At 36.3% G+C, this 22,198-nt stretch overlaps 2 protein-coding genes across 2 annotated transcripts; both read right to left on the bottom strand.

The window, feature by feature from the left end:
- Positions 1-2,767: 2,767 nt before the first annotated feature.
- Positions 2,768-3,076, bottom strand: LOC143592623 (putative ripening-related protein 1). Its single transcript, XM_077072503.1, has one exon. The coding sequence runs from the start codon at positions 3,074-3,076 to the stop codon at positions 2,768-2,770; it is 309 nt and encodes a 102-aa protein (XP_076928618.1).
- Positions 3,077-10,488: 7,412 nt separating this feature from the next.
- Positions 10,489-15,558, bottom strand: LOC143592624 (uncharacterized). The gene is made up of 7 exons (XM_077072504.1): positions 15,418-15,558; positions 15,058-15,338; positions 14,706-14,989; positions 14,135-14,514; positions 13,220-13,640; positions 10,883-11,003; positions 10,489-10,795 (listed from the first exon to the last, which is right to left on the bottom strand). The coding sequence occupies exons 1-7, from the start codon at positions 15,556-15,558 to the stop codon at positions 10,489-10,491; spliced, it is 1,935 nt and encodes a 644-aa protein (XP_076928619.1).
- Positions 15,559-22,198: the final 6,640 nt, after the last annotated feature.

Raw genomic sequence — 22,198 nt, forward strand, 5'->3', positions numbered from 1 at the left:
AAGAATTAAGGTGACAAATTCTTATAATATCTTCTGTGTGAGGATTAAAGTGACAACTCTTATAATATGTGTATGAGAATTAGGGTGGCAAACCCTTATAGTATCTGTTGTAAGGCAAAAAATGTGGCTTGCGATATCAAAGTACGAAACACGTTATATATTTACGGTCAAGTAAATAATTAATGTGGGCGAGAAATCCGGACACGAGACGAGAGCTTTGACATGCGTTTAACTTTCACAGGAAAGCTTCTAGATTATGTGTTAGTCTTTAAATAAGGACTTTTATTTCTGTTTTAGTGTGTGTTTTCAAGGTGTAAATCACTCACCCAAGGGGAGCTCACCTTGGGTGGGGTCGGTTCTTGCTTAATGTATCAGTCTTTAAACGACAACGAGATCGTTCCTTGATTTTATATTTATATTATTTATGTTCGGTAATTTGATTTACCACACCCGTCTCGAACATTTATCAAGTGCAAAATCCGTTCGCACGTTAGATCCGGTCGTTTGGGACCTACATTTGTATGAGAATGTACAATAGATTCTATTATGTCAACCTTCCTGCATATATTAGCATCTAAGAGTATTCTCATCCAACCCCTTATTTAATGTGAGGGGTGTTTTTATAATTATAGAGTGATTTAGGGTGTTGTGAGTGGAGAATTTTTATATTTTAGAAAAAGTAGTGATTTTTCTTTATATTTGAAAAGTTACTGTTCATCCCATATAATTTTTTAATATATTTTGAGAGTGGTTGTGAGTGAAGGAAAGAGAAAAAGTAATGATAAAAGGTATAAAAAGTATTATTTAATTGAAATAGAGAGAGAAAATGTAGTGAGTTTTAGTATAATTTTTGGTTTAGATATAGGGGATGAGATGAGAATGCTCTAATAGTAGATAACTATGTATGTGATGACATAAAAAGTCGCTAAACAAAAACGACGTTCGAATCCTGATTCATTTTAATTACAAATAGCATCTAACTCGATGATTACGTTATACTTTACTCAATGTATATATATTATTTTAAACCAAGTAAGGTCGTGTAGACATGAGTTAATATTGTTCTTGTTCTTGTTTTTGTCCTAAACAGGGTAATAAATCAACCTTTGTTAGATGTATCAAACATGCTATATATTATAATGATATGTCTTTTGTTTCTTATTCTGTGGCATTTGTTCTGTGAATGCGTGGCTTGTAATTATGTTAAAGAAAGTTAAATATTAACTCATAAAATAATAACTTAATTGTACATTCTGTTTTATGCATCGTTATATAAAAGAACTAATTTGAAAGTTCATAAGTCATGTTTTCAAAGCTATCGTTTATAAGAACCCGACATCTGAATTCTATAATCAAACAGCATGAGAACAATCTACAAAGTCAGAAAGAAAAAAAAAATTTACCTGATTTAAAGTATTTGTCCCACAAAAACGTTAGTATATTTGAGTCGGTAAAACTTTAAATAAAAATGATACAAAATACCTGATTTAAAGGTTTACTCACGTGCATGGCTACATGCTGCTTGGGCTACTCATTTTAGAGAGGGTGTGTCTGCAGTAGTCTTTTGAGGGCGGGGTGGATCTAGCATCGGTTGAGGTGATAGATAGCCCACGCTACCCCTCAATTTTATTGGGGAAATACATATATTTTTAGTGTAATTATTTATTTTTCCTCGTTTCATGTATTGGCAATTCCTGAACAAAAATATTTTAGCTCGCGTTATTGCTCAGCTTTTCTTTTAAATTCGTCACTGCTCCTATGAATGAAAATGAGTTTTGTAGCGTATTGTTATTCGGTTAGAAAACCTTCATTCTTACTTGGTCTCTTACTGTTTGATTTGTTACTCATTATATATCCGCCAAATACACCGATATAGGCGTGAGTATTAGCTATTCTCATTTTGGTGGGATTGTAAGATGATTATTGTATATAACATTATGTAAAGGGTTCAATCTATGTGAAGTGTAACACTTGGCATATATAAGAAAAAAAAGCATGAGTATTAGCTTTGCCAATTTGTTGTCTTACGTCATTTGGTTCTTGTACTGTGTTCTTGTTTAATTTTTCTCTTATTGTATTAAACCTACCCTAGTGCCCTAGCAAGAAATAAGAGCATATCCAATGGTCGTCCGACAAACCATCTGCTTCCTGCATGGAGCCTGGCTGGAATATAGAGAGAAAAGAGAGAGAGCCTCTCCAATCTTTCGGTGCGGACACGTCCTAAGATGAATGTTACACTCGATCTAGTATATGATTGAACTATTTATCCTCTATTTTACATCTTAGCCATCTTAACATTTCACTCAAGTGGGAATTGATGACAATATTATTTGAGATAATGACAAATAACTATTTTAATATTAAAGAATATTATTTTAATTTATATAATAGGGTTAAGTGTAAAACATGCTTTTAGATGTTTGATATAAAATTCATATTTTGGAAGATCAAATCAAAATTTAAACCAAGGTTTGTTTTATTGTTAATTTCTGTTACGTGGTACCATTTTTTTTAATAGCAACAATCTTCGTCAGTGATGGTCGCAAAAATGTTGTCCGAGTCCAGCTTTCATTGTGGCAAATATATAAATAGGAAAACGACAAGCAAATCGGAATATAACGAGTGCTCTAGCAAAGAACTTTCATGGTAGCAGCACTTGGATTATATTTTATTTTGATTGTAGTAGGCTACACTGTTTCTTATTCAATATGTTACGCAAAATAAAACGCTTAATTCCTTGTCACTCAGTTAACTTCCACATTAATAATCATGCATCTGACCAAGTTACCGAAGTTTCACCCCATTGGCTCTTAGGCACTGCAAGGGCTTTCCAAACGGCTTTAGAGGCATCGACGATGTCATCTTTGCATCCCCTCTTCGAGTCACACTCGTCTACCACCATAGCCTGCACACTTCTACCACTGTAGTTTATAGTAATAAACTTAAAACACCTTTGTCCATTGTTGTACCACCTGCTAGACAATGCTACAATTAACGTGTCATCCGAGTGGTACTGGCCATCACACTCAGATGGCCCGCCACCACTCCCGCCCTTCTCAAAGCTATTAATCGTCATCGTCGCATCTGTATTACTAGATTGAGCATTTGTGCACAATATGAATAAGTTACCTATTAGAAAAATCAAAATGAGAAATAGAAATGTGTATTGCTTCATTTTATCTGTATTGTTGATGGTATTTGGTGTGGTGAAATTGATGCATGTGAGGGTTAATATATAGTGATGTTTCCTTTTGTCTTGTGGTTAAATGGTTAAATTTCTTATGGTATGTGTGCAAGTTAGGTTGAAACTACAATGCTAAAATAACAATGTTAGGAATATTAGGTTGTGTTATTATATTAATTAAGCATTATTACATGTCATAAAAGAAAAGTTAATTTGATGAATCAATGTAGGCAGAGTTTGTTTTACTATGTAAAGGTCTTGTAAACCCATAAAGGTAAGATATTTGTTAATTTGAAAACAAAAATACAAATTGGGTATAAAGATGAAGATAGGGAATCATGAATAGGGTGTATGGCTTCCAAATTATATGATAACACGGCCATCATCTCATATGGGTAGGGTGCACGGCCATCATCTCATATGGGTAGGGTGCATGGATTCTGATCATTAATCTCGTTGGACGCGTATTGGACGACTCGCTTAAATCATTAGTTCGTTGTCGAATTTATTAATCACTTGCCTTCCGTATAAGGTGAGTTTTATCATTCCCCTAGTTTACTCGATTTTTATAAATGTTTTGGGGACATATGCGTATATAATACTATATATACATATCTATATATACATACATATCAAAAATAGCAAACGTGTAATTGTGTGTGGTAAATCAGATCTACTTGTTATATGCTTATGTGTTATTGTATTGATTCGCTTGACATATCCCCATGTATCGGGTTCTCATTCTCATTGACCACCGCTCGATTCACTTGGCCACGGTGTTATTCTCATTATTTGCTCATGGTTGATTTACCGACGCCCGATTCGCTTGGCAATGGTTTAGTCGATAACTTATTTGCTTATTCTTTGATTTCATTACTGTATTTATTACGTTTTGCTTATTTATCATATTAACATTATTTTGGTGTCAAAACTTGGTGGTAAACTCACTCAACATATTTTTTTGACAAAAACTCCATTTTCTACGGATATAAAGGTTGCCTGAAGATTGAAGTTGGAAACGTAGACAAGACCTTAGGATATAATCAAGATAATCTTTATATGAACTCATATTTGTGTATTTGAATTGTTTTGTATATTTGGATAATGTGTGTAATATTTGTAAATAATTATTTAGAAATTGTCATTTATATTTATGATAGTATCTTCGAGCTGTGAGCAATCGGATCACGCCCCGGCATTTCCGCTTAGGTTGGGGTGTGACAAGAAGCAATTAAGTTGGTTGGTTAATAAAAAGGAATTACGATCGGAGGCTTCCAAAACAAACCAAGATTGCATAATAATAATAAGAGTAAATGGCCATTTTCGTCCCTGTGGTTTGCTACTTTCGCCACTTCAATCCAAAGTTTTAAATTTTGTCAATTTAGTCCTTATGGTTTTAAAATTAGCCAATTACGTCCCCCCGTCTAATGGCATCCTACTATGCCGTTAGTTTAAGGGGTATTTTTGTCTTTCTCCTGTTTATTTTCAGTTAATGGTCATTTTCGTCCATGTGGTTTGATGTTTTTTCTACTTCAGTCCAAAGTTTGAAGATTTGTCAATTTTATGTTTAATTTAATTTTTTTTTTGCTACTTCAATCCATGATGGAATTCATCGGTAAAGTGGTCAGGATAATTACCTAAAACGAACTATACCGAAAAAAACTAAAATCGTTTCCTTGATTAATACATAATAGTTAGGGTTTAGAGATTAACGCATCGTGGCAAACATCTTGGTCGAAATCAATATCAAGAGGTCGAATATCCTGTATTTCCATGTTTGCTCAAGAAATTGATTCACTTAATCGTATGTGTGTTCTTCAAATCGTGGTATTGTTTTTGAATTCGTCGAATTCAACCCTAAAGTTGTTGTCGATTTAAAGAATTCAAAAATAACACCACGATTTGAAGAACACACATGCTATTTAGTGTATCGATTTCTTGAGCAAACATGGAAATGCGAGATATTCGACCTCCTAATGTTGATTTTGACCAAGATGTTTGCGTCGATATGTTAATCTCTAAACCCTAACTATTATGCATTAACCAAAGAAACGATTTTAGTTTTATCGGTATAGTACGGTTTCAGTGAATTACCTTGACCACTTTACCAATGAATTCCACCATGGTCGAGAGTTTTACAAAATGTCTAGAAACTAAATACGAGGGGGGGTTATTGTTATCGACAGAGTAAATGTAGACATGTTTTGGTTGATGCTTGATGGTCTTGGGCTTATATTAAATTAAAATTAAAATTAAAGTAGGGGTTATAGACACACAAAAAAAAAGAAAAAGAAAAAAAAAACTGAATTAAATTAAAATAAAATTAACAAAATTTCAAACTTTGGCATGAAGTAGCAAAAGTATCAAACCACAGGGACGAAAATGACCATTAACAAAAAATAAATAAGAGAAAAACAAAAATACCTTTTAAACTAACGGCATAATGGGATGCCGTTAGACGGGGGGATGCAATTGGCTAATGTTTAAAACTATAAGGACTAAATTGACAAAATTTCAAACTTTGGACTGAAGTGGCGAAAGTAGCAGACCACAGGAACGAAAATGGTCATTAACTCTAATAATAATAATAATAATAATAATAATAATAATAATAATAATAAAGAGATGACGGATGTGGGAGTTGTGCTCATTTTCTTTCAAATGAAGTTTGATGACTTGACGGTTTCAGTCCCTCATCTTTTAAAAGATTTTCAAAACTAATTTAAAACTAAAGTAAGCTAAAAAGCTTTATAAAATTTTATCTATCTATATATATATATATATATATATATATATATATATATATATTAAATTTCCATATAAAGCTAATAATAAACTTATCATTTAGTTTTTTGAAAATATTTATAACGTACATATCTATATGGTTGCAAGAATGTATCATTAAATGGGTTTGTACTTTAGTACATGAATATACACGCATAATCGTATGCAGTTAAATAACTTTGTGAATATAAAAGAAAGTTTTCAATGCTTCATGGTTTGAATGGATCGGGTTTTCGAGTTTCAAAAATTGCAAATGTTACATTTAATACGCTTATTTTGTACTCAAAACGACCTAAAACGAACTATAGGGACTAAAATTATTATTATCGAATTATATGTTTTTTTCATTATCGAATTATAAACTTTTATAAACAACCAACGCCAACTGAACACCAACACAAAAAACCCCTAGCTACTTCCACAACCTGGAAAATATCTTAAACTTTGACCTCTTTCTTTTCGAACACCTTTTTATTTATCGCACTCCGAATCCTCCAACAAGCAATTATAATTATCTCACGCAATACCACTTTCTCTACCTCTCCAAGGTTGATGGTGTTGTGCAGCTCTACAAGATCTCTAACCAAGAAACCAAAAATAGGAGGAATCTTACACCATCGACTAACTAGAACCCAAACAGCAACCGCTACCCCCAGAACCTGTAGTTAGATGATTCACCAACTCCACCCCCAACTCACACAAGGCACAAATATTGTCCGGAACTCTTATGTTCCTTTGTTCCAATGGCCTTCGGGTGGGGGGATTCTTTCCATCTTCGCCCTCCACACATGTATTGCACTTCGCTGGCACCCACTTGCTCCACTTCATAACATAATAATTTTCAGCAATCTTATTTTTAATTATAAGATTTTTAACCGAACTGACAGAAAACTTACCCCCTTTATCTCCTAACCAAACTCATGAGTCAGGCCCATCTCTTCATTAAGAAGCGCTCACCGAATTGACAAAAAAAACTCACCCCCTTTATCTCCTAACCAAACCAATGTGTCATGTCTGTCTCTTCACTAAGCCGCACTCATTAGTTGAAGACTTTTCTCCCACTCAGCCAACTCTTGAACTTAATATGGGCTTCTAATCTAATATCAGGCCCAACTAAGCTACCACCTGTTCTCCAAAATTGGTCCTTCACACTTCATCTTTTGTCTTTTTCCAGCTTATAAAAGTTAGGGCACGCCTTCATGTTTCCAACCCGATCATCGGTTCAGAAACGAAACCTTTGTTTGTCCCCTAACTTCCCTTGAATCAACTCTGCCATATTGCTCCCTTCCCATTTCAACTTGTTAATAGTGTTAGCTATATTTAACCATATACCCGAGTTATCTTTCTTTCCTCGAACCACCACATCAAGGTCCTTGAACTAATTGGGAACAGAATCAACAATCATTTTCCACAGCCCATCCTCACCTATTTAATATCTCCATCCCACTTAGCCAACAACGCATTGTTAATATCTCTAAGCCTTGAAATGCCTAAACCACCATTTTCTTTAGGCATAGCCGTCCTATACCAAGCCACACATTGTATTTTTTTTCTTTCGTTCAACCCTCACCATAAAAATATCTTCATAATCTTCTCCATATTATCAATCACCTTACTTGGCGCCTTAAACAACAACAAATAATAAATTGGTAAACTTTCAAGAACGACTTTAATTAGAACTGTCAGACCCCAACTCAGGTCCTAGGTGCGATGTCCCGGGTTGGTATCTGGTTTTGTAAATATATCAGAGTAGCGGGTTTATTTTAGCGGAAGTCTTATATATTAAAATATTAATTACATTAACAAAATTACACGGAAATTAAATACCCGAGTTTCCAGTTTACAAAACAGTGATATATTATTATTACAAGGATTTTATATTATCAAAAATAGAGCCATCACAAGCGATCTTCTAACCTTATAACTCCAATCCTTGTATATCCAGTACTAGCATCTAGTTACCTGCATGGGTGGGAAAAACACGTCAGCTATATGTTGATAAGACGTTAACTCGATAAAACAGCTTATAACAGTCGTTAAATACAATCATAGTTTTCTGTTCACAATCTCAGCAGGAATGCCTGTCGTTCCCAGGATTTGTACCACTTCCCTACACACATAATTCAAAGGTTCCCTGAGTACATAGCCCTTGTTGGGAGACAACCTTCCCATAGGCTATGTAACCCTGTTGGAGAACTGGTTATGACTGACTTGGTTTTGTATGCCAATTATCAGTTATGTTTGGATCCAGACACACGTGTATTTGGTCTGAGTTGCTTTTAATTATCTATATTGTATTATAAAGGATTTAGATACATAATCTCAGGTAAACATTTATCAGACTCTTTGTAATAAACAACCAGTTTACTACAAGAGTAAAATCAGTTTAGACCATAAAAGGTTAACGTGCTCACCTTGTTTTATCAGTTGGTGATATCAGAACTTCTCTCCTCAGTATGCTATCAACCTATAGTTGTAATAGGCAATCATAAGTACCTAGTTGATATATCTTAATCATTCAGCAGACTTTAAGTCTGATTCAGTTCAACAGACTCAAGGTTTGATCAGCAGACTCTTAGGTCTGACCTATCCTTAGTATAGTTATAGTTGTTTTTGAAAATACTTTGTATTTACATATGACGTTTGGAATAGCACGCTTTGGCCTAATAAAAGATATCACGTTGGCAAACTTCTCCAGGTAAGTAAACGGGTCCCACGGTTGATTGGGATTTGTACGAATTACTTTCCTTAGGCAAGAAGAGTCTACTAATGATATCCCCCTTCCAGTTACTACGTGCTCGTCAAAATATAGTTTTGATAACATTAATTCACGTGGAAGTAACATCTTTATTTTGTAAAACATTATTTATTTTGGAAAACGTTTACAGTTTAATGACTATACCCTTAACTAGGTTCTAATAACTATATAACGAAGTAACGTAACCATAATCCTACCTTAGTCGGCTAGATGGAAATAGGAACTAAGAAAATCAGCAGCAGTTCAGCTTGTGCTTCGTTTAACAGCACAACAGCTCGTTTACAGCACCTCAACACCTCGTTTCTTCACAGAATCAAGCCTCAGACCCTCGGAACACCTTGGCACGCTTCCTCGGAACCTTTTATACTTGAGTATTCAGTCCGTCGCGTAGCGCGATGGTCCTTTCCCAAGGGCCATCGTGTAGCGCGACACCGCAATTTACTAGAGACTGCAACGTGTTGACACGTGGTTGGCCACGTGTCATGATTACTTAACCCGGTCATCGCGTAGCACGATGGACCAGTTGGGTTTGGCCGTCGCGTAGCGTGGCGCCCCACATTTTCTTGAACTGTGTGATGCTCTGTCGCCTAGCGCGACGATGTTTACCAGGAGACCATCGCATAGCGCGATGGGTCTCAAAACTCAAAATTTCATTTTAAGTCCCTCAACTTTCAAATTTGGCGTTTTTAGCCCAAAATTAGATGGGGTATTTTCACGGTGTTACATCCTCCCCATCTTTAGAAAACTCATCCTTAGATTTATATAAAGAGATGTGGATACTTTCGTTTCATCTCGGACTCAAGTTCCCAAGTAAATTCTGGACCGCGTCGATAATTCCATCTTACTTTTACCAAATTCAATCTTTTGCGCTTAAGGAACTTGGTTTGACTATCCTCGATTTGAATCGGTTCCTCTACGAACTTAAGCTTTTCATTAACTTGTACATCTTTCAAAGGCATCGCGAGTGTTTCGTCAGCTAAACATTTACGCAGATTCAATACGTGAAACACATCGTGGTTTCCTTGCATCTCATCAGGAAATTCTAATCGATAGGCTACATGACCTATTCTTTCAATAATCTTAAAGGGTCTAACGTAACGCGGACTCAATTTACCCTTCTTTCCAAAACGAGCAACACCTTTCCAAGGTGATACTTTCAACAACACTTTATCTTCTTCTTTAAATTCTAACGGTTTTCGTCTTATGTCAGCGTAACTCTTTTGTCTATCACGAGCTGCTTTTAATCTCTCTCGGATTTGAATGACCTGATCAGTTGTTCTTTAGACAATTTCAGGACCTGACAATTGGTTATCTCTGATCTCGGATCAACATACGGGCGTTCTACACTTCTGTCCGTATAATGCTTCATATGGTACCATTTGTATGCTTGTGTGATAACTATTGTTGTACGAAAATTCCATCAGAGATAGGTGAGTATCCCAACTACCACCTAAATCTATGACACAAGCTTGAAGCATATCTTCCAATGTTAGAATTCTCCTTTCACTTTGTCCGTCGGTTTGTGGATGATAAGCAGTACTTAAATTCAAACGTGTACCCATCGCTTTTTGAAAACTTCTCCAAAAGTTGGAGGTGAAACGACTTTCTCGATCAGAGATAATAGATAATGGCACGCCGTGCAATGATACAATATTTTCCACTACAACTGTGCTAACTTATCCATGCTAAACGTTTCTTGAATAGGAATGAAATGAGCAGATTTGGTCAGTCTATCAACAATAACCCAGATAGCATCATTTTGTCAGGAAGTCTTAGGTAGCTTCATGATAAAATCCATAGTAATCATATCCCATTTCCATATCGGGATCTCGGGTTGTTGTAATAAACCTAACGGCTTTTGATGCTCGGCCTTGACTTTTGAACATGTTAAACACTTAGCTACATACAAGGCAATTTCTTTCTTCATCCCGATCCACCAGTAATCGTCCTTAAGATTATGATACATCCTGTCACTTCCCGGATGCGTCATATACTTAGATTTGTGAGCTTCTTCCAAAATTTTCTCTCGTAAGCTCCCAACCATCGGTACCCAGATTCTTTTTCCTAACCTGAGTATTTTATCATCACCTTTGACTAATTGATCTATTGTTCCATTTTCTTCTTCAGCCTTTATATTATTTTCTTCTAGTGCCAACTTCTGAGCTTCTTTAATTTCAGTTAATAGATCAATCTTAAGATCTAGTCTCAATGCTCGAACTCTTTTCGGCTTATCGTGTTCCTTCCTGCTTAAAGCATCAGCCACAACATTGGCTTTTCCTTCATGATAGATGATTTCACAATCATAATCATTTAATGTTTCCATCCATTGCCTTTGTCTCATATTCAGATCTTTCTAATCAAATATATGCTTCAGACTCTTATGATCAGTATAAACAGTAAACTTTATACCAAATAAATAATATCGCCATAACTTTAATGCAAAAATTATAGCTCCTAACTCTAAATCATGCGTGGTGTATTTTTTTCTCGTGAACTTTCAACTGTCTTGATGTAACATCCAACTTTTTGTTAAATAATAAATAACGGAAAGTTTTATTATTATCGGTGTATCATTAGTTTGGTTGTGTGCGTGTTTGTATTTGGATAAGATTGGAATGGAGTTGGAGGGCCCCCTATATAAGGCCATCCCCCATCCTTTCACCATTTCTTTACACAACACACACACTAGAAAACACACACTTTGTGTCTAGCAATTCGGATTCGGATCCAAGCAAAAGTAAGAAATATTTTGGTGTTCAAGTGCCTTCGAATAGCAAGAACAAGTCCAGATCTACGATCCGAACCAAACCCTAAGTAAAAAGGTGTGTTTTGGTTTAAAAGGTTAAGTTTTTATGGTTAGTCTTGACATGCAAACCGATAGAATGATAGATCGGGGTGTAAGATGGAAGAAAAACATGAACTTGATAAGTTATAACCCCACAAGAGTGTTATATGGTAAAAATGTGATGTTCGGGCCTTATAAAACGCAAGTGTACAAAGTTGATACAACCCAAAACCCTTGGAAAAGGTTAAATTGGGTCCTAAGGGAGAGTCGTGGAGTGAAATGGCCTTAAAATGGTAAAAATGAAGAAAAGGAAAAATTTCGCATCGCATAAGCCATGCGAAGCGAAAAAGGCAATTTCGCATCGCTTGACCATGCGAAGCGAAAAAGGTAATTTCGCATCGCACAGCCATGCGAAGCGAAAAAGGTTATGTCACATCGTATTACCATGCGAAGCGAAAAAGGTAATTTCGCATCGCACAGTCATGCGAAGCGAAAAAGTTCCATGCGAAGCGAAAAAGCATGTGAAGCGAAATTTTCATGCGATTTTGTTTTTAAATTGATGAAAAACGTGGCCCGATCCAGGTCAGCTCAACCCCAGCCAGGGGCTCTGCCCCTTGGACCCTGCTAGGGGCTGCCGCCCCTAGACCCCGCTACCAAGGGCGCTGCCCCCGGACCCCCGTTAGTTGAGGGTTTCATTCACCTAGATGTAAAAAGTAGTTGAAATAGATAATTGATACTTGTGCCTTGTTACACAGTTAGCCGTGCACAGCTCCGGAAGGGGATCACAATTAACGGTGAGAGAAACCGACTTCAGGTGAGTTTCTAGCCCCATTTATGTGTTATGTTTTGGGGCTGTGTGCATACTCAATGTGATTAGTTAATACACTTTCCTTAAGTGGTAAGTGTATGCCGTATGAATGTTATATATACCCAATTAGTGTAGAAAGAGCTAAACGTATGTGTGAAGAGGTATATGAGAACAGATATAACTAACGAAGGAATGTATGTGTGATATGTGTAAGAGGTATATGAGAACATATATATCTAATGAAAGAAAGGTATGTACGATATGTGTAGTGTATGAATGGTATGTATGATATGTAGAGTTGAAGAATAAAGGGTTGCCTACCCTAATAATTTAGGCGAAGAATAAAGTGTTGCCTACCCTAATAATATAGGTGAAGAATTAAGGGTTGCCTACCCTAATAATATATGCGAAGGTTATAGGGCGAAAGGCTCTTTAAAAACGTAGAAAGGTTATGTATGTATAAAATAATGAAGGTAAGTAAAAGTAAGATTGTATGGAAGTAAGAATGTAAAGAATGAGAATGAAATGTATGTTACCTGTTTAACTAGAACTCACTCAGCGTAGCTGACTTTTAGTATGCACGCAGGCAAATAGGTTGAGGCAGCTGGCTTGAGGAGGGACACATGGCATGAGCTAAAGAGACTGGTATTTATAAAGAAATGTCATGACTGTTTTATGTTATGTCTATGAAAGGATAATTTGTATGTTAAGACAAGATTCGATGTTTTGTAATGTAATGCATGAAGTTTTTAATTATTCCGTGAAAGTTTTAATTAACTCTGATTTTAGAACTGTGTTTATGAGTAAATCCAACGCCAAGGTAGGATTTCCGGGAACGGGGCCTTACACTTGAAGCATAAGCAATCACCTTCTTGTCTTGCATCAAAACGCACCACATACCTGTGTGTGAAGCATCACAGTATACGGTAAAGTTATCTTGTCCTTCCGGTAAGGCTAAGATAGGTGCATTTGTCAATTTCTGTTTAAGGGTTTCAAATGCCTCTTCTTGTTTCGGTCCCCATTCAAACTTAACAGACTTTCGAGTTAGTGAAGTCAATAGAACTGCTATTCTTGAGAAATTCTGGATAAACCTTCTGTAATAACCAGCCAGTCCCAGAAAACTTATGACTTGTGTTGGGGTCTTGGGTTTCCCCATTTCAATTTTGGCCGGATCAACTTGAATACCCTTTTCATTCACAATGTGTCCAAGGAATTGCACTTCAGATATCCAAAACTTACACTTCGAGAATTTTGCATATAGTTTTTCTTTTCTCAATGTTTCTAGTATAGTTCTTAGATGAGCTTGATGATCTTCCTTTGTCTTTGAATAGATAAGAATGTCATCAATGAAGACAATAACAAACTTATCCAAGTATGGTTTGCAGACTCGATTCATCGTATCCATAAAAGCTGCTAGGGCATTAGTGAGTCTAAACGGTATAACGGTGAACTCATAATGTCCATATCGGGTTCTGAATGCAGTCTTTGATATATCGTCTTCTTGAACCTTTAATTGATGATACCCGGATCTATGATCTATCTTGGAAAAACAACTTGCCCCTTGTAGCTGATCGAATAAATCATGTATTCTCGGAAGTGGATATCGATTCTTGATTGTAACTTTATTCAGCTCAAGGTAATCGATACACATTCTCATCGATCCATCTTTCTTTTTGACAAACAGCATTGGAGCTCCCCAAGGTGAAGAACTTGGTCGTATAAACCCCTTTTCCAACAATTCATCCAATTGCTTCTTCAATTCTTTCATCTCAGTTGGTGCTAATCGGTAAGGAGACTTAGTAATCGGAGCTATACAGGAATTAAGTCTATCCTGATCTCAACTTCTCGGTCAGGTGGGATTCCAGGTAATTCATCAAGAAATACATCCTTGAATTCAGAAACAATCGGTACTTCGTCCATTGTCTTAGGTTCAGGTTCCTTAGTAACGTATGCCATAACAGCTAAGCAACCTTTACCTAAACAATGACTTGTCTTGATTTTTGAAATGATTCCAATCCTGCCAGATTCTTTATCCCCAACTATACGGATAATCTTCCTATTCGGAGTTAATATATCTATAGCTTTTTCAGTACATAAGATTCGGGCTTGGTTGGTAGCTAGCCAATCCATTCCTAATATAACATCAAATCCTGCTAACTCCATAGGTAGCAATTGTACTGGCATCTCATATCCGGCTAAGGAAATATAACTATTTAATACTTTAGATATTCGGATTAGGTTTCCATTAGCTGTTTCTACTTCATATTGTTATTTAGTTTAGCTAGAGGTTCATTTAATAAGTTACAGAACTTATAATCTATAAAACTTTGATTGGCTACAGAATCAAACAATACTCTAGCATAAACATTATTGATAGGAAACGTACCAGTAATCACCTCTGGCAATTCACTCGCCTTTTGAGTGTTAAGCATAAATGTGCAGGCATTCCCCCTTTTCCCATCATTTCTGGCACCACTTCCAATGTTGTCACCTGCTATCGGCTTTTTCTTCGTGCACTCAGCACTGAAGTGTCCCCTCTCTCCACAGTCAAAACAAACAATCAACTTCTTTCTACAATCCTCTTCCTTGTGACCCGGTCTCTTGCAAAAGTTGCAAGTTGAATATGGATCGAACTTGCGAACATCAACCTTGGGAGTAGGCTTTAAACATCTCCCATCATGTCGTTTTCCACAGTTTTTACACAACGGTTGATTAAATACACTCGACCTTTCTCGAACCTCTTCTTTCCATCATTCTCAACCATAGTCTTCTTTTCCTCCTCACAGTTCCTGATCATACTCTCCATCAAATAACCAGCAAGCTTAATAGCAGACTCGGTCGTTGCAGGCATGTGTGATCTCACATGATCACGAATCTCTTTTGGCAAACCATAAATATATCGAGTCACCTTGTTATATTCAGGAATAACAAGATGAGGTACAAGCCTGCAGTACTCAAGAAATCTGGTGTTATATTCCTTGAGATTGGTACCTATAACTTTGTGGTTCCAAAGCTTAGTCTAAATTTGGTCAATATCATTAACAGGACAGAACCTTTGTTTGATCAATTCTTTAAAAGTCTTCCATTGAAGATTATACAGATTCTTCCTGCCTTTCACCTCTATCAAAGTATTCCACCATTCCAGCGCTTCTCCCTTGAACATCTGGGATGAATACTGGATACTTTCCTCTTCGGTACATTTGCTGATAATAACGATAGACTCCATCTCCTTGAGCCATCGTAGTGTAACAATTGAACCCTTGTCTCCATAAAATTCTTTCGGTTTGTACACTTGAAAGTCTTTAAATGTACAACTTGTATTAACCTTTCTTTTCTTTGTTTGACTTGGTTCATATTCAGCAGTGGAGCCCTCGTAGCCTTCATCTTTTGGTTCCTCTATTTTATCATCCTTTGTTGTTTCTTTCCTTTTTGAGTTCATAGACATACTTTGACTCGGTTGTTTTATTGATTTCGATTTTGACTTTGACTTGGCCAAACTTTTCGAGTTTGCGGTGTGGTCTTGAACTATTTTTATTAGAGGAGTTACAGCTTCCTTGATTAATGGGGAAACTGTTTCCTTTATCATTTCACGAATGCCTCCAATATATTCTTCTGGAATTGATTTATTATTGTTTTCAGGAGTTTTTGCTTTATCAGCTTGACTCTTTGGCTTTCATTCCTTTGATCAGACATTCTGTAATTCAGATAAATACACAGATTTAAAACACAGTACATATTCTTTTTATTGCCTTCATAAACGCATTACATAAGGATAAAAAGTAAAACATGCTTAAACATATATATAATTCTAATCTTTAGCCCATTTCTTAAGAAGACTCTTCATCTTGTCACACTTCTTGATGATCTTGTTGCTTATCTTTTTCTTCTTAATCCTTTCATTTCTTAATTCATCCATTACCACATTGGGTTGATTAGGATACCCTACAGGTGCGGATGCAGATGGAAAAAGATAAGCAGTTTCTCTTGGGTACAAATGAGGATTTGCTACATAAGCTTGCATTTCCTCGTCGGGGATGTTTGTAGTGTAGAATTCCTTGACTAAGCGGGCTTCCTCCCGTATCTCATTCGCATGCTCATATACAGTTGGTATAGGACCTTGATATGGTGGAAAACCAGGAACCTCAGAAAAATGAATCGGTCATTGACTAGGTCTAGCTATAATTTGGTGACCTGGTGGCGGTGATTCAGTGCTTGTTTCATGTTTTATTCCACTTTATACTTCCACCTCGTTAGAAGGATGGTAAGTTGGTATATCAGATGGTTAATATTGTGGAATGCTTTCAGAGGTGTCACTGGATATCTCTATAGGCATTTCAGGGCTGCCAGGAGCATACGGTAATTGGCTTCCGTAGGCCATGTATGAATCTATATGATCAACAGGATACATCGGATTTGTTGGGATCAAATTATTCAGAGGATTTGGATTAGCCGGATTCATATACACCGGTTCAGTCGGAGTCACCGATACTGTTGGCCATTTGGGACCAAAATTTGTACTAGACTTGTCAGACGGCTCAGACGAGGGTGCAGGGTTTGATCGTCTTGCTACCCGTCGTTTTTGTCCATAATAGTTAGTATATGACATCTGCACGTATTTATACTTAGGGATAGGTAGACTACCAATCATAGCTTATCCCTACTTATTAAATAATTGATTAAAGCTTAGGTACTAATTACATCAATACCTAATTAACTAAAACCGATGGCTCTGATACCAAACTGTCACACCCCGACTCAGGGCCTAGGTGCGACGTCCCAGGTTAGTATTTGGTATTGTAAATATATCATAGTAGCGGGTTTATTTTAGCGGAAGTCTTATATATTAAAATATTAATTACATTAACAAAATTACTCGGAAATTAAATACCCGAGTTTCCAGTTTACAAAACAGTGTTATATTATTATTACAAGGATTTTATATTATCAAAAATAGAGCCTTCACAAGCGATCTTCTAACGTTATGACTCCAATACTTGTATATCTAGTACTAGCATCTAGTTACTTGCATGGGTGGGAAAAACATGTAAGCTATATGCTGGTGAGACGTTGACTCGATAAAACAGTTTATAACAGTCGTTAAATACAATCATAGTTTTCTGTTCACAATCTCAACAGGAATGCCTGTCATTCCCGGGATTTATACCACTGCCCTACACACATAATTCAAAGGTTCCCCGAGTACATAGCCCCTGTTCGGAGACAACCTTCCCATAGGCTATGTAACCCTGTTGGAGAACTGGTTATGACTGACTTGGTTTTATATGCCAATTATCAGTTATGTTTGGATCCAGACACATATGTATTTGGTCTGAGTTGCTTTTATTTATCTATATTGTATTATAAATGTTTTAGATACATAATCTCAGGTAAACATTTATCAGACTCTTTGTAATAAACAACCAGTTTACTACAAGAGTAAAATCAGTTTAGACCATAAAAGGTTAACGTGCTCACCTTGTTTTATCAGTTGGTGATATCAGAACTTCTCTCCTCAGTATGCTATCAACCTATAGTTGTAATAGGCATGCATAAGTACCTAGTTGATATATCTTAATCATTCATTAGACTTTAAGTTTGTTTCAGTTCAGCAGACTCAAGGTCTGATAAGCAGACTCTTAGGTCTGATTTAGTTCAGCAGACTCAAGGTCTGATCAGCAGACTCTTAGGTATGACTTATCCTTAGTATAGTTATAGTCGTTTATTAAAATACTTTGTATTTACATATGACGTTTGGAATAGCACGCTTTGGCCTAATAAAGGATATCACGTTGGCAAACTTCTCCAGGTAAGTAAACAGGTCCTGCGGTTGATTGGGATTTGTACAAATTACTTTTATTAGGCAAGAAGAGTCTACTAATGATATCCCCCTTCCAGTTACTACGTGCCCGTCAAAATATAGTTTTGATAAGATTACTTCATGTGGAAGTAACATCTTTATTTTGTAAAACATTAATTATTTTGGAAAACGTTTACAGTTTAACGACTATACCATTAACTAGGTTCTAATAACTATATAATGAAGTAACATAACCATAATTCTACCTTAGTCGGCTAGATGGAAACATGAACTAAGAAAATCAGCAGCGGTTCCGCTTGTTCTTCGTTTAACAGCACAACAGCTCGTTTACAGCACCTCAACACCATGTTTCTTAACAGAATCAAGCCTCGGACCCTTGGAACACCTTGGCATGCTTCCCTAGGCTAAGTATGTGAGAATGAATGTGAAATTGGGATGAATGGGGCTGAACCCGTAGCTGCCCCTTTTATAGTTGAGTTTTCAGGCCGTCGCATAGCGCAATTTACCAGAGACTGCCATGTGGTTGGCCACGTGTCATGATTACTTAACCCTGTCATCGCGTAGCGCGGCGCCCCACATTTTCTTGAATTGTGTAATGCTCGGTCACGTAGCGCGACGATGTTTATCAGGAGACCATCGCGTATCGCGATGGCTCAAAACTGAAAATTTCATTTTAAGTCCCTCAACTTTCAAATTTGGCATTTTTAGCCCGAAATTAGATGGGGTATTGTTGATACATGTTTTGTCCGTCTCGGTCTTTATTGGTTGATAATGTAATAGTTTAATAGTATATGGGTTATAAATGTATATATATGCCTAAGTGTAAGGCACATTCGTTACTTCGTAACGAATGTGTCACATTCGTCTTAAATGTAAGTCCCACTCGTTATGTAAGGCCACGAACCCCGGGAACCCCATAGTTGGTATTCATACAAAACACTTATAAAAATATTTAAACTTGAAAATAATTCATTTCATTAAAATAACTATTTCAGAGTATAATTCAGCGGAAAACATAAATAATAAAATTAGTTCCCAAAACCAATTTAAATGTATTTAAATAAATGTTAAAAAGAAAACATTTATTATTATTGAAACATCCGACTAAGTATGCTCTCCACCGTCCAAGTAGCTTCGTGCACGTCCAAGCGGCAATGCTTCCACCTCCTAACCTGAAACTCACACTAACATGCACACAAAGTCAGCTTGAGCTGAGTGAGTTCAAGTTTTAATAAATAACATCAATATTAATAATCATAATAGTCATTCCCAAAGGTTTTAAACTATAGAAGGGATACATCAGTTAGGCCATCATCTTCGATAAATAATCATCCTTATGTATATATACATATATAAATCTACATATAAACATCTTTATAAGTGCATCCCCATATATATATATATATATATATATATATATACATCCAAGTAATAATATCAGCGTCGAGCAAACGTACAACCCAAACACGTAACATCTCATCAACATATGCAAACACAAAGTAAGCATACGTAACATCCGTAGTTGATAACGACTACTAACATCGCCAAATATTGGCCATACAATAATATATACATACATACTATAACATCCCAAGGCCTACCATATACGAGCAAGCCTATATAAAATAGTTTAAATGTTTCATCAAGCAAAATTGTTTAGGTGTGCATGCTAGCCCAAAACTTAAAAAGAGTTAAAAGGGGCATCATGAACTCACCTGACACGAGACACGGATTCACCACGAGCTAGAGAATCCCTAAGTAATCCCAAGACTCAAACACCTGCCGGTTTACATTCAATCAATACTAATGACATCAAGATGACTCGTTTATCTTATGAGACGTTCTAAAGGGGTTCGGGTCACCTAAAGCCTCGACCTCATCAAACTAAATAACGACAGCCCTCGAGGCCTCACATTCACCAATACGACCCTTAGATACTCCCGGGAATAAAGAATTCCCAAATTACCCCCTGAAGCACTAGGTGATACCAATACGCACGTTTAAGAGTCATTTAGGCCGTTAACATCCAAGTCAGCCCCGTGTGGACCCATTATAATAAAATCACAGCCAACAAGTCCACACGATGCTACACGAGTCAAATGGGTCGGTAACTCGCAAGTACAACGCACCAACTACTCAATAAACGCAATTGCGCGTTGTACCGACCCGTTGGAGTAACCGACAACCAATTCAGCCCCATAACTTATAAAAATGATTTTTCAACAGTCCGTACATCAAACCAAGTTCCCCCGAGCTGAATTGGTCGTTAATCACTTCCACCCTCACGTTAAACGCAACAAACTACAATTCTAGTCAACCGAACACTAACAATCAAGCTACAACTAGTTGACCAATCTAACGAACACCAATGAACATGATTTTTAGGTATGATATACGGGACATACCTAGGAAGATTGTGGTGCAAAAACTCACTTCAAACAGCCTCGACAATAACACAATTGAACATCCACCGGTTAAGCCTAAAACGAACCTATCGATCAATAACAAGTAAAACGTGCAGATTTTAGCATGCGAAGATGCATTTAATTACATAGGATAACCTTTGAAATAAATTATTAAATTTTTACCACACTTTAATAAATGTCTTAGGTATATAAAAATATTTTTATTATATTTTTCTAGTGGACACAAAAATTATAAAAATTCCTCCAACACAGCAAGGTACGTGCAGCTATTTCAGTGCGCAACAAAATGGTTTTATTTTTATAAAATTCATCAATGAACCAAATTAAACGATTCCAATTGGGTTTGATTCATAACTCAAAATATTATGTTCCAGAAGTGTAACCAACTAATTTAGACTTGTTGAAAAAGAGTTATGATATTGGGAAGGCAGACCAGAATCCGTCATACTGCATCAGCTTTGACACTCGATCTTATAAATTCATAAAAACCATTTAAATCTCGTCCAAAAATTAGATAGTATACCTTTTTGGAAACTAGATTCAAAGTAGAACATCATGGAAACAAGAATCGATCAAAAACAATGGATTATCATCGCGTTACAGACCCTACAATAAACATATACGAATCTGCCAGCAAACTGTTATTATCAAAACTCAACCTTAACGACCAATAAGCGCGCTAATATGATCAATTAAGGTGTATAGGACTTGGGGAATCATAGAACTAACCTTCAATTAATGTTTTATGCTCAAACCTTGGCTGGAAAGAAGAAAATCGCAGGTGTGGAGGCTGCACAAGTGCCGATCGGACAGCAAGGGAAGTTAAGGTTAGGTTTTGTGTTATAAAAATAAACGTTACGCTCTAGCCCCTCCAATTTAAAGGATATGGCAACTTGAAAGAAAAGCTTAAGTAATTTAATTTACCAGAAGGATAATAAGGTCATCGAGGAACGACGGATAACTCCCGAGAATTGCACATACTTAACACGATATTAATCATTAAACCAAAAATTAACAAGCGTTACACGTTAACCAAGATTAACGAATGGAACATAACGAATGTGTGCTATTCGCTATCATTAAAGTATTAACAAATAAGTTTGTTTATTCGTTAAGTAATTGTAACGAATGACCTATTCGTTAAACTTATCTTAACGAATAGGGTCATCATCTATATATATCCCCTGTAAATTATTATAACGTAACAGTTCTGATTATTTCCATGATTCCTCTCGTTACTCTGCCCGATTATCCTCTCAACACACACAGTAACATAAATCTCGCCTAATCGTATACCTAATCAGTAATAACATCGATGTAATCATAGATCTAGATCCTATCGTGCTCTCTCAAGTGGTATCAGAGACATAAGATCTAATCTTCGATGTTATTAGTTGATGAATTGCACAATTTCATCAAGGATTGTATTCAATTCATCATGAATTGATCTAATTCATTAATTCGGTAAAACAGAGTATCTAGTTAATCGTAATTGAATGTTAATAAGGTAAATGGAGACTGTTTAAAGTGATTTAGAGGTTCGGAATGTTGTGATTTGAGGATTAATTGAATGTTTGATTAGTGTAATGGTTTGGAATTGAGGTTTGATTGGATTGACGGTAATGGCGGTATTGT

The sequence above is a fragment of the Bidens hawaiensis genome, unplaced genomic scaffold, assembly GCF_021521415.1.
Source record: "Bidens hawaiensis isolate Kalapana, Puna unplaced genomic scaffold, B.hawaiensis_p1.1 tig00041101_1, whole genome shotgun sequence".
Lineage (NCBI taxonomy): Eukaryota > Viridiplantae > Streptophyta > Magnoliopsida > Asterales > Asteraceae > Bidens > Bidens hawaiensis.

Coding starts and splice junctions, on each gene's coding strand:
- LOC143592623 (XM_077072503.1), bottom strand. CDS start 3,076: ATGACGATTAATAGCTTTGAGAAGGGCGGGAGTGGTGGCGGGCCATCT.
- LOC143592624 (XM_077072504.1), bottom strand. CDS start 15,558: ATGGCTCAAGGAGATGGAGTCTATCGTTATTATCAGCAAATGTACCGA. Junction 15,339..15,417: donor GTGAAAGGCAGGAAGAATCT/GTATAATCTTCA, acceptor GACCAAATTTAG/ACTAAGCTTTGGAACCACAA. Junction 14,990..15,057: donor GAGAATGATGGAAAGAAGAG/GTTCGAGAAAGG, acceptor ACATGATGGGAG/ATGTTTAAAGCCTACTCCCA.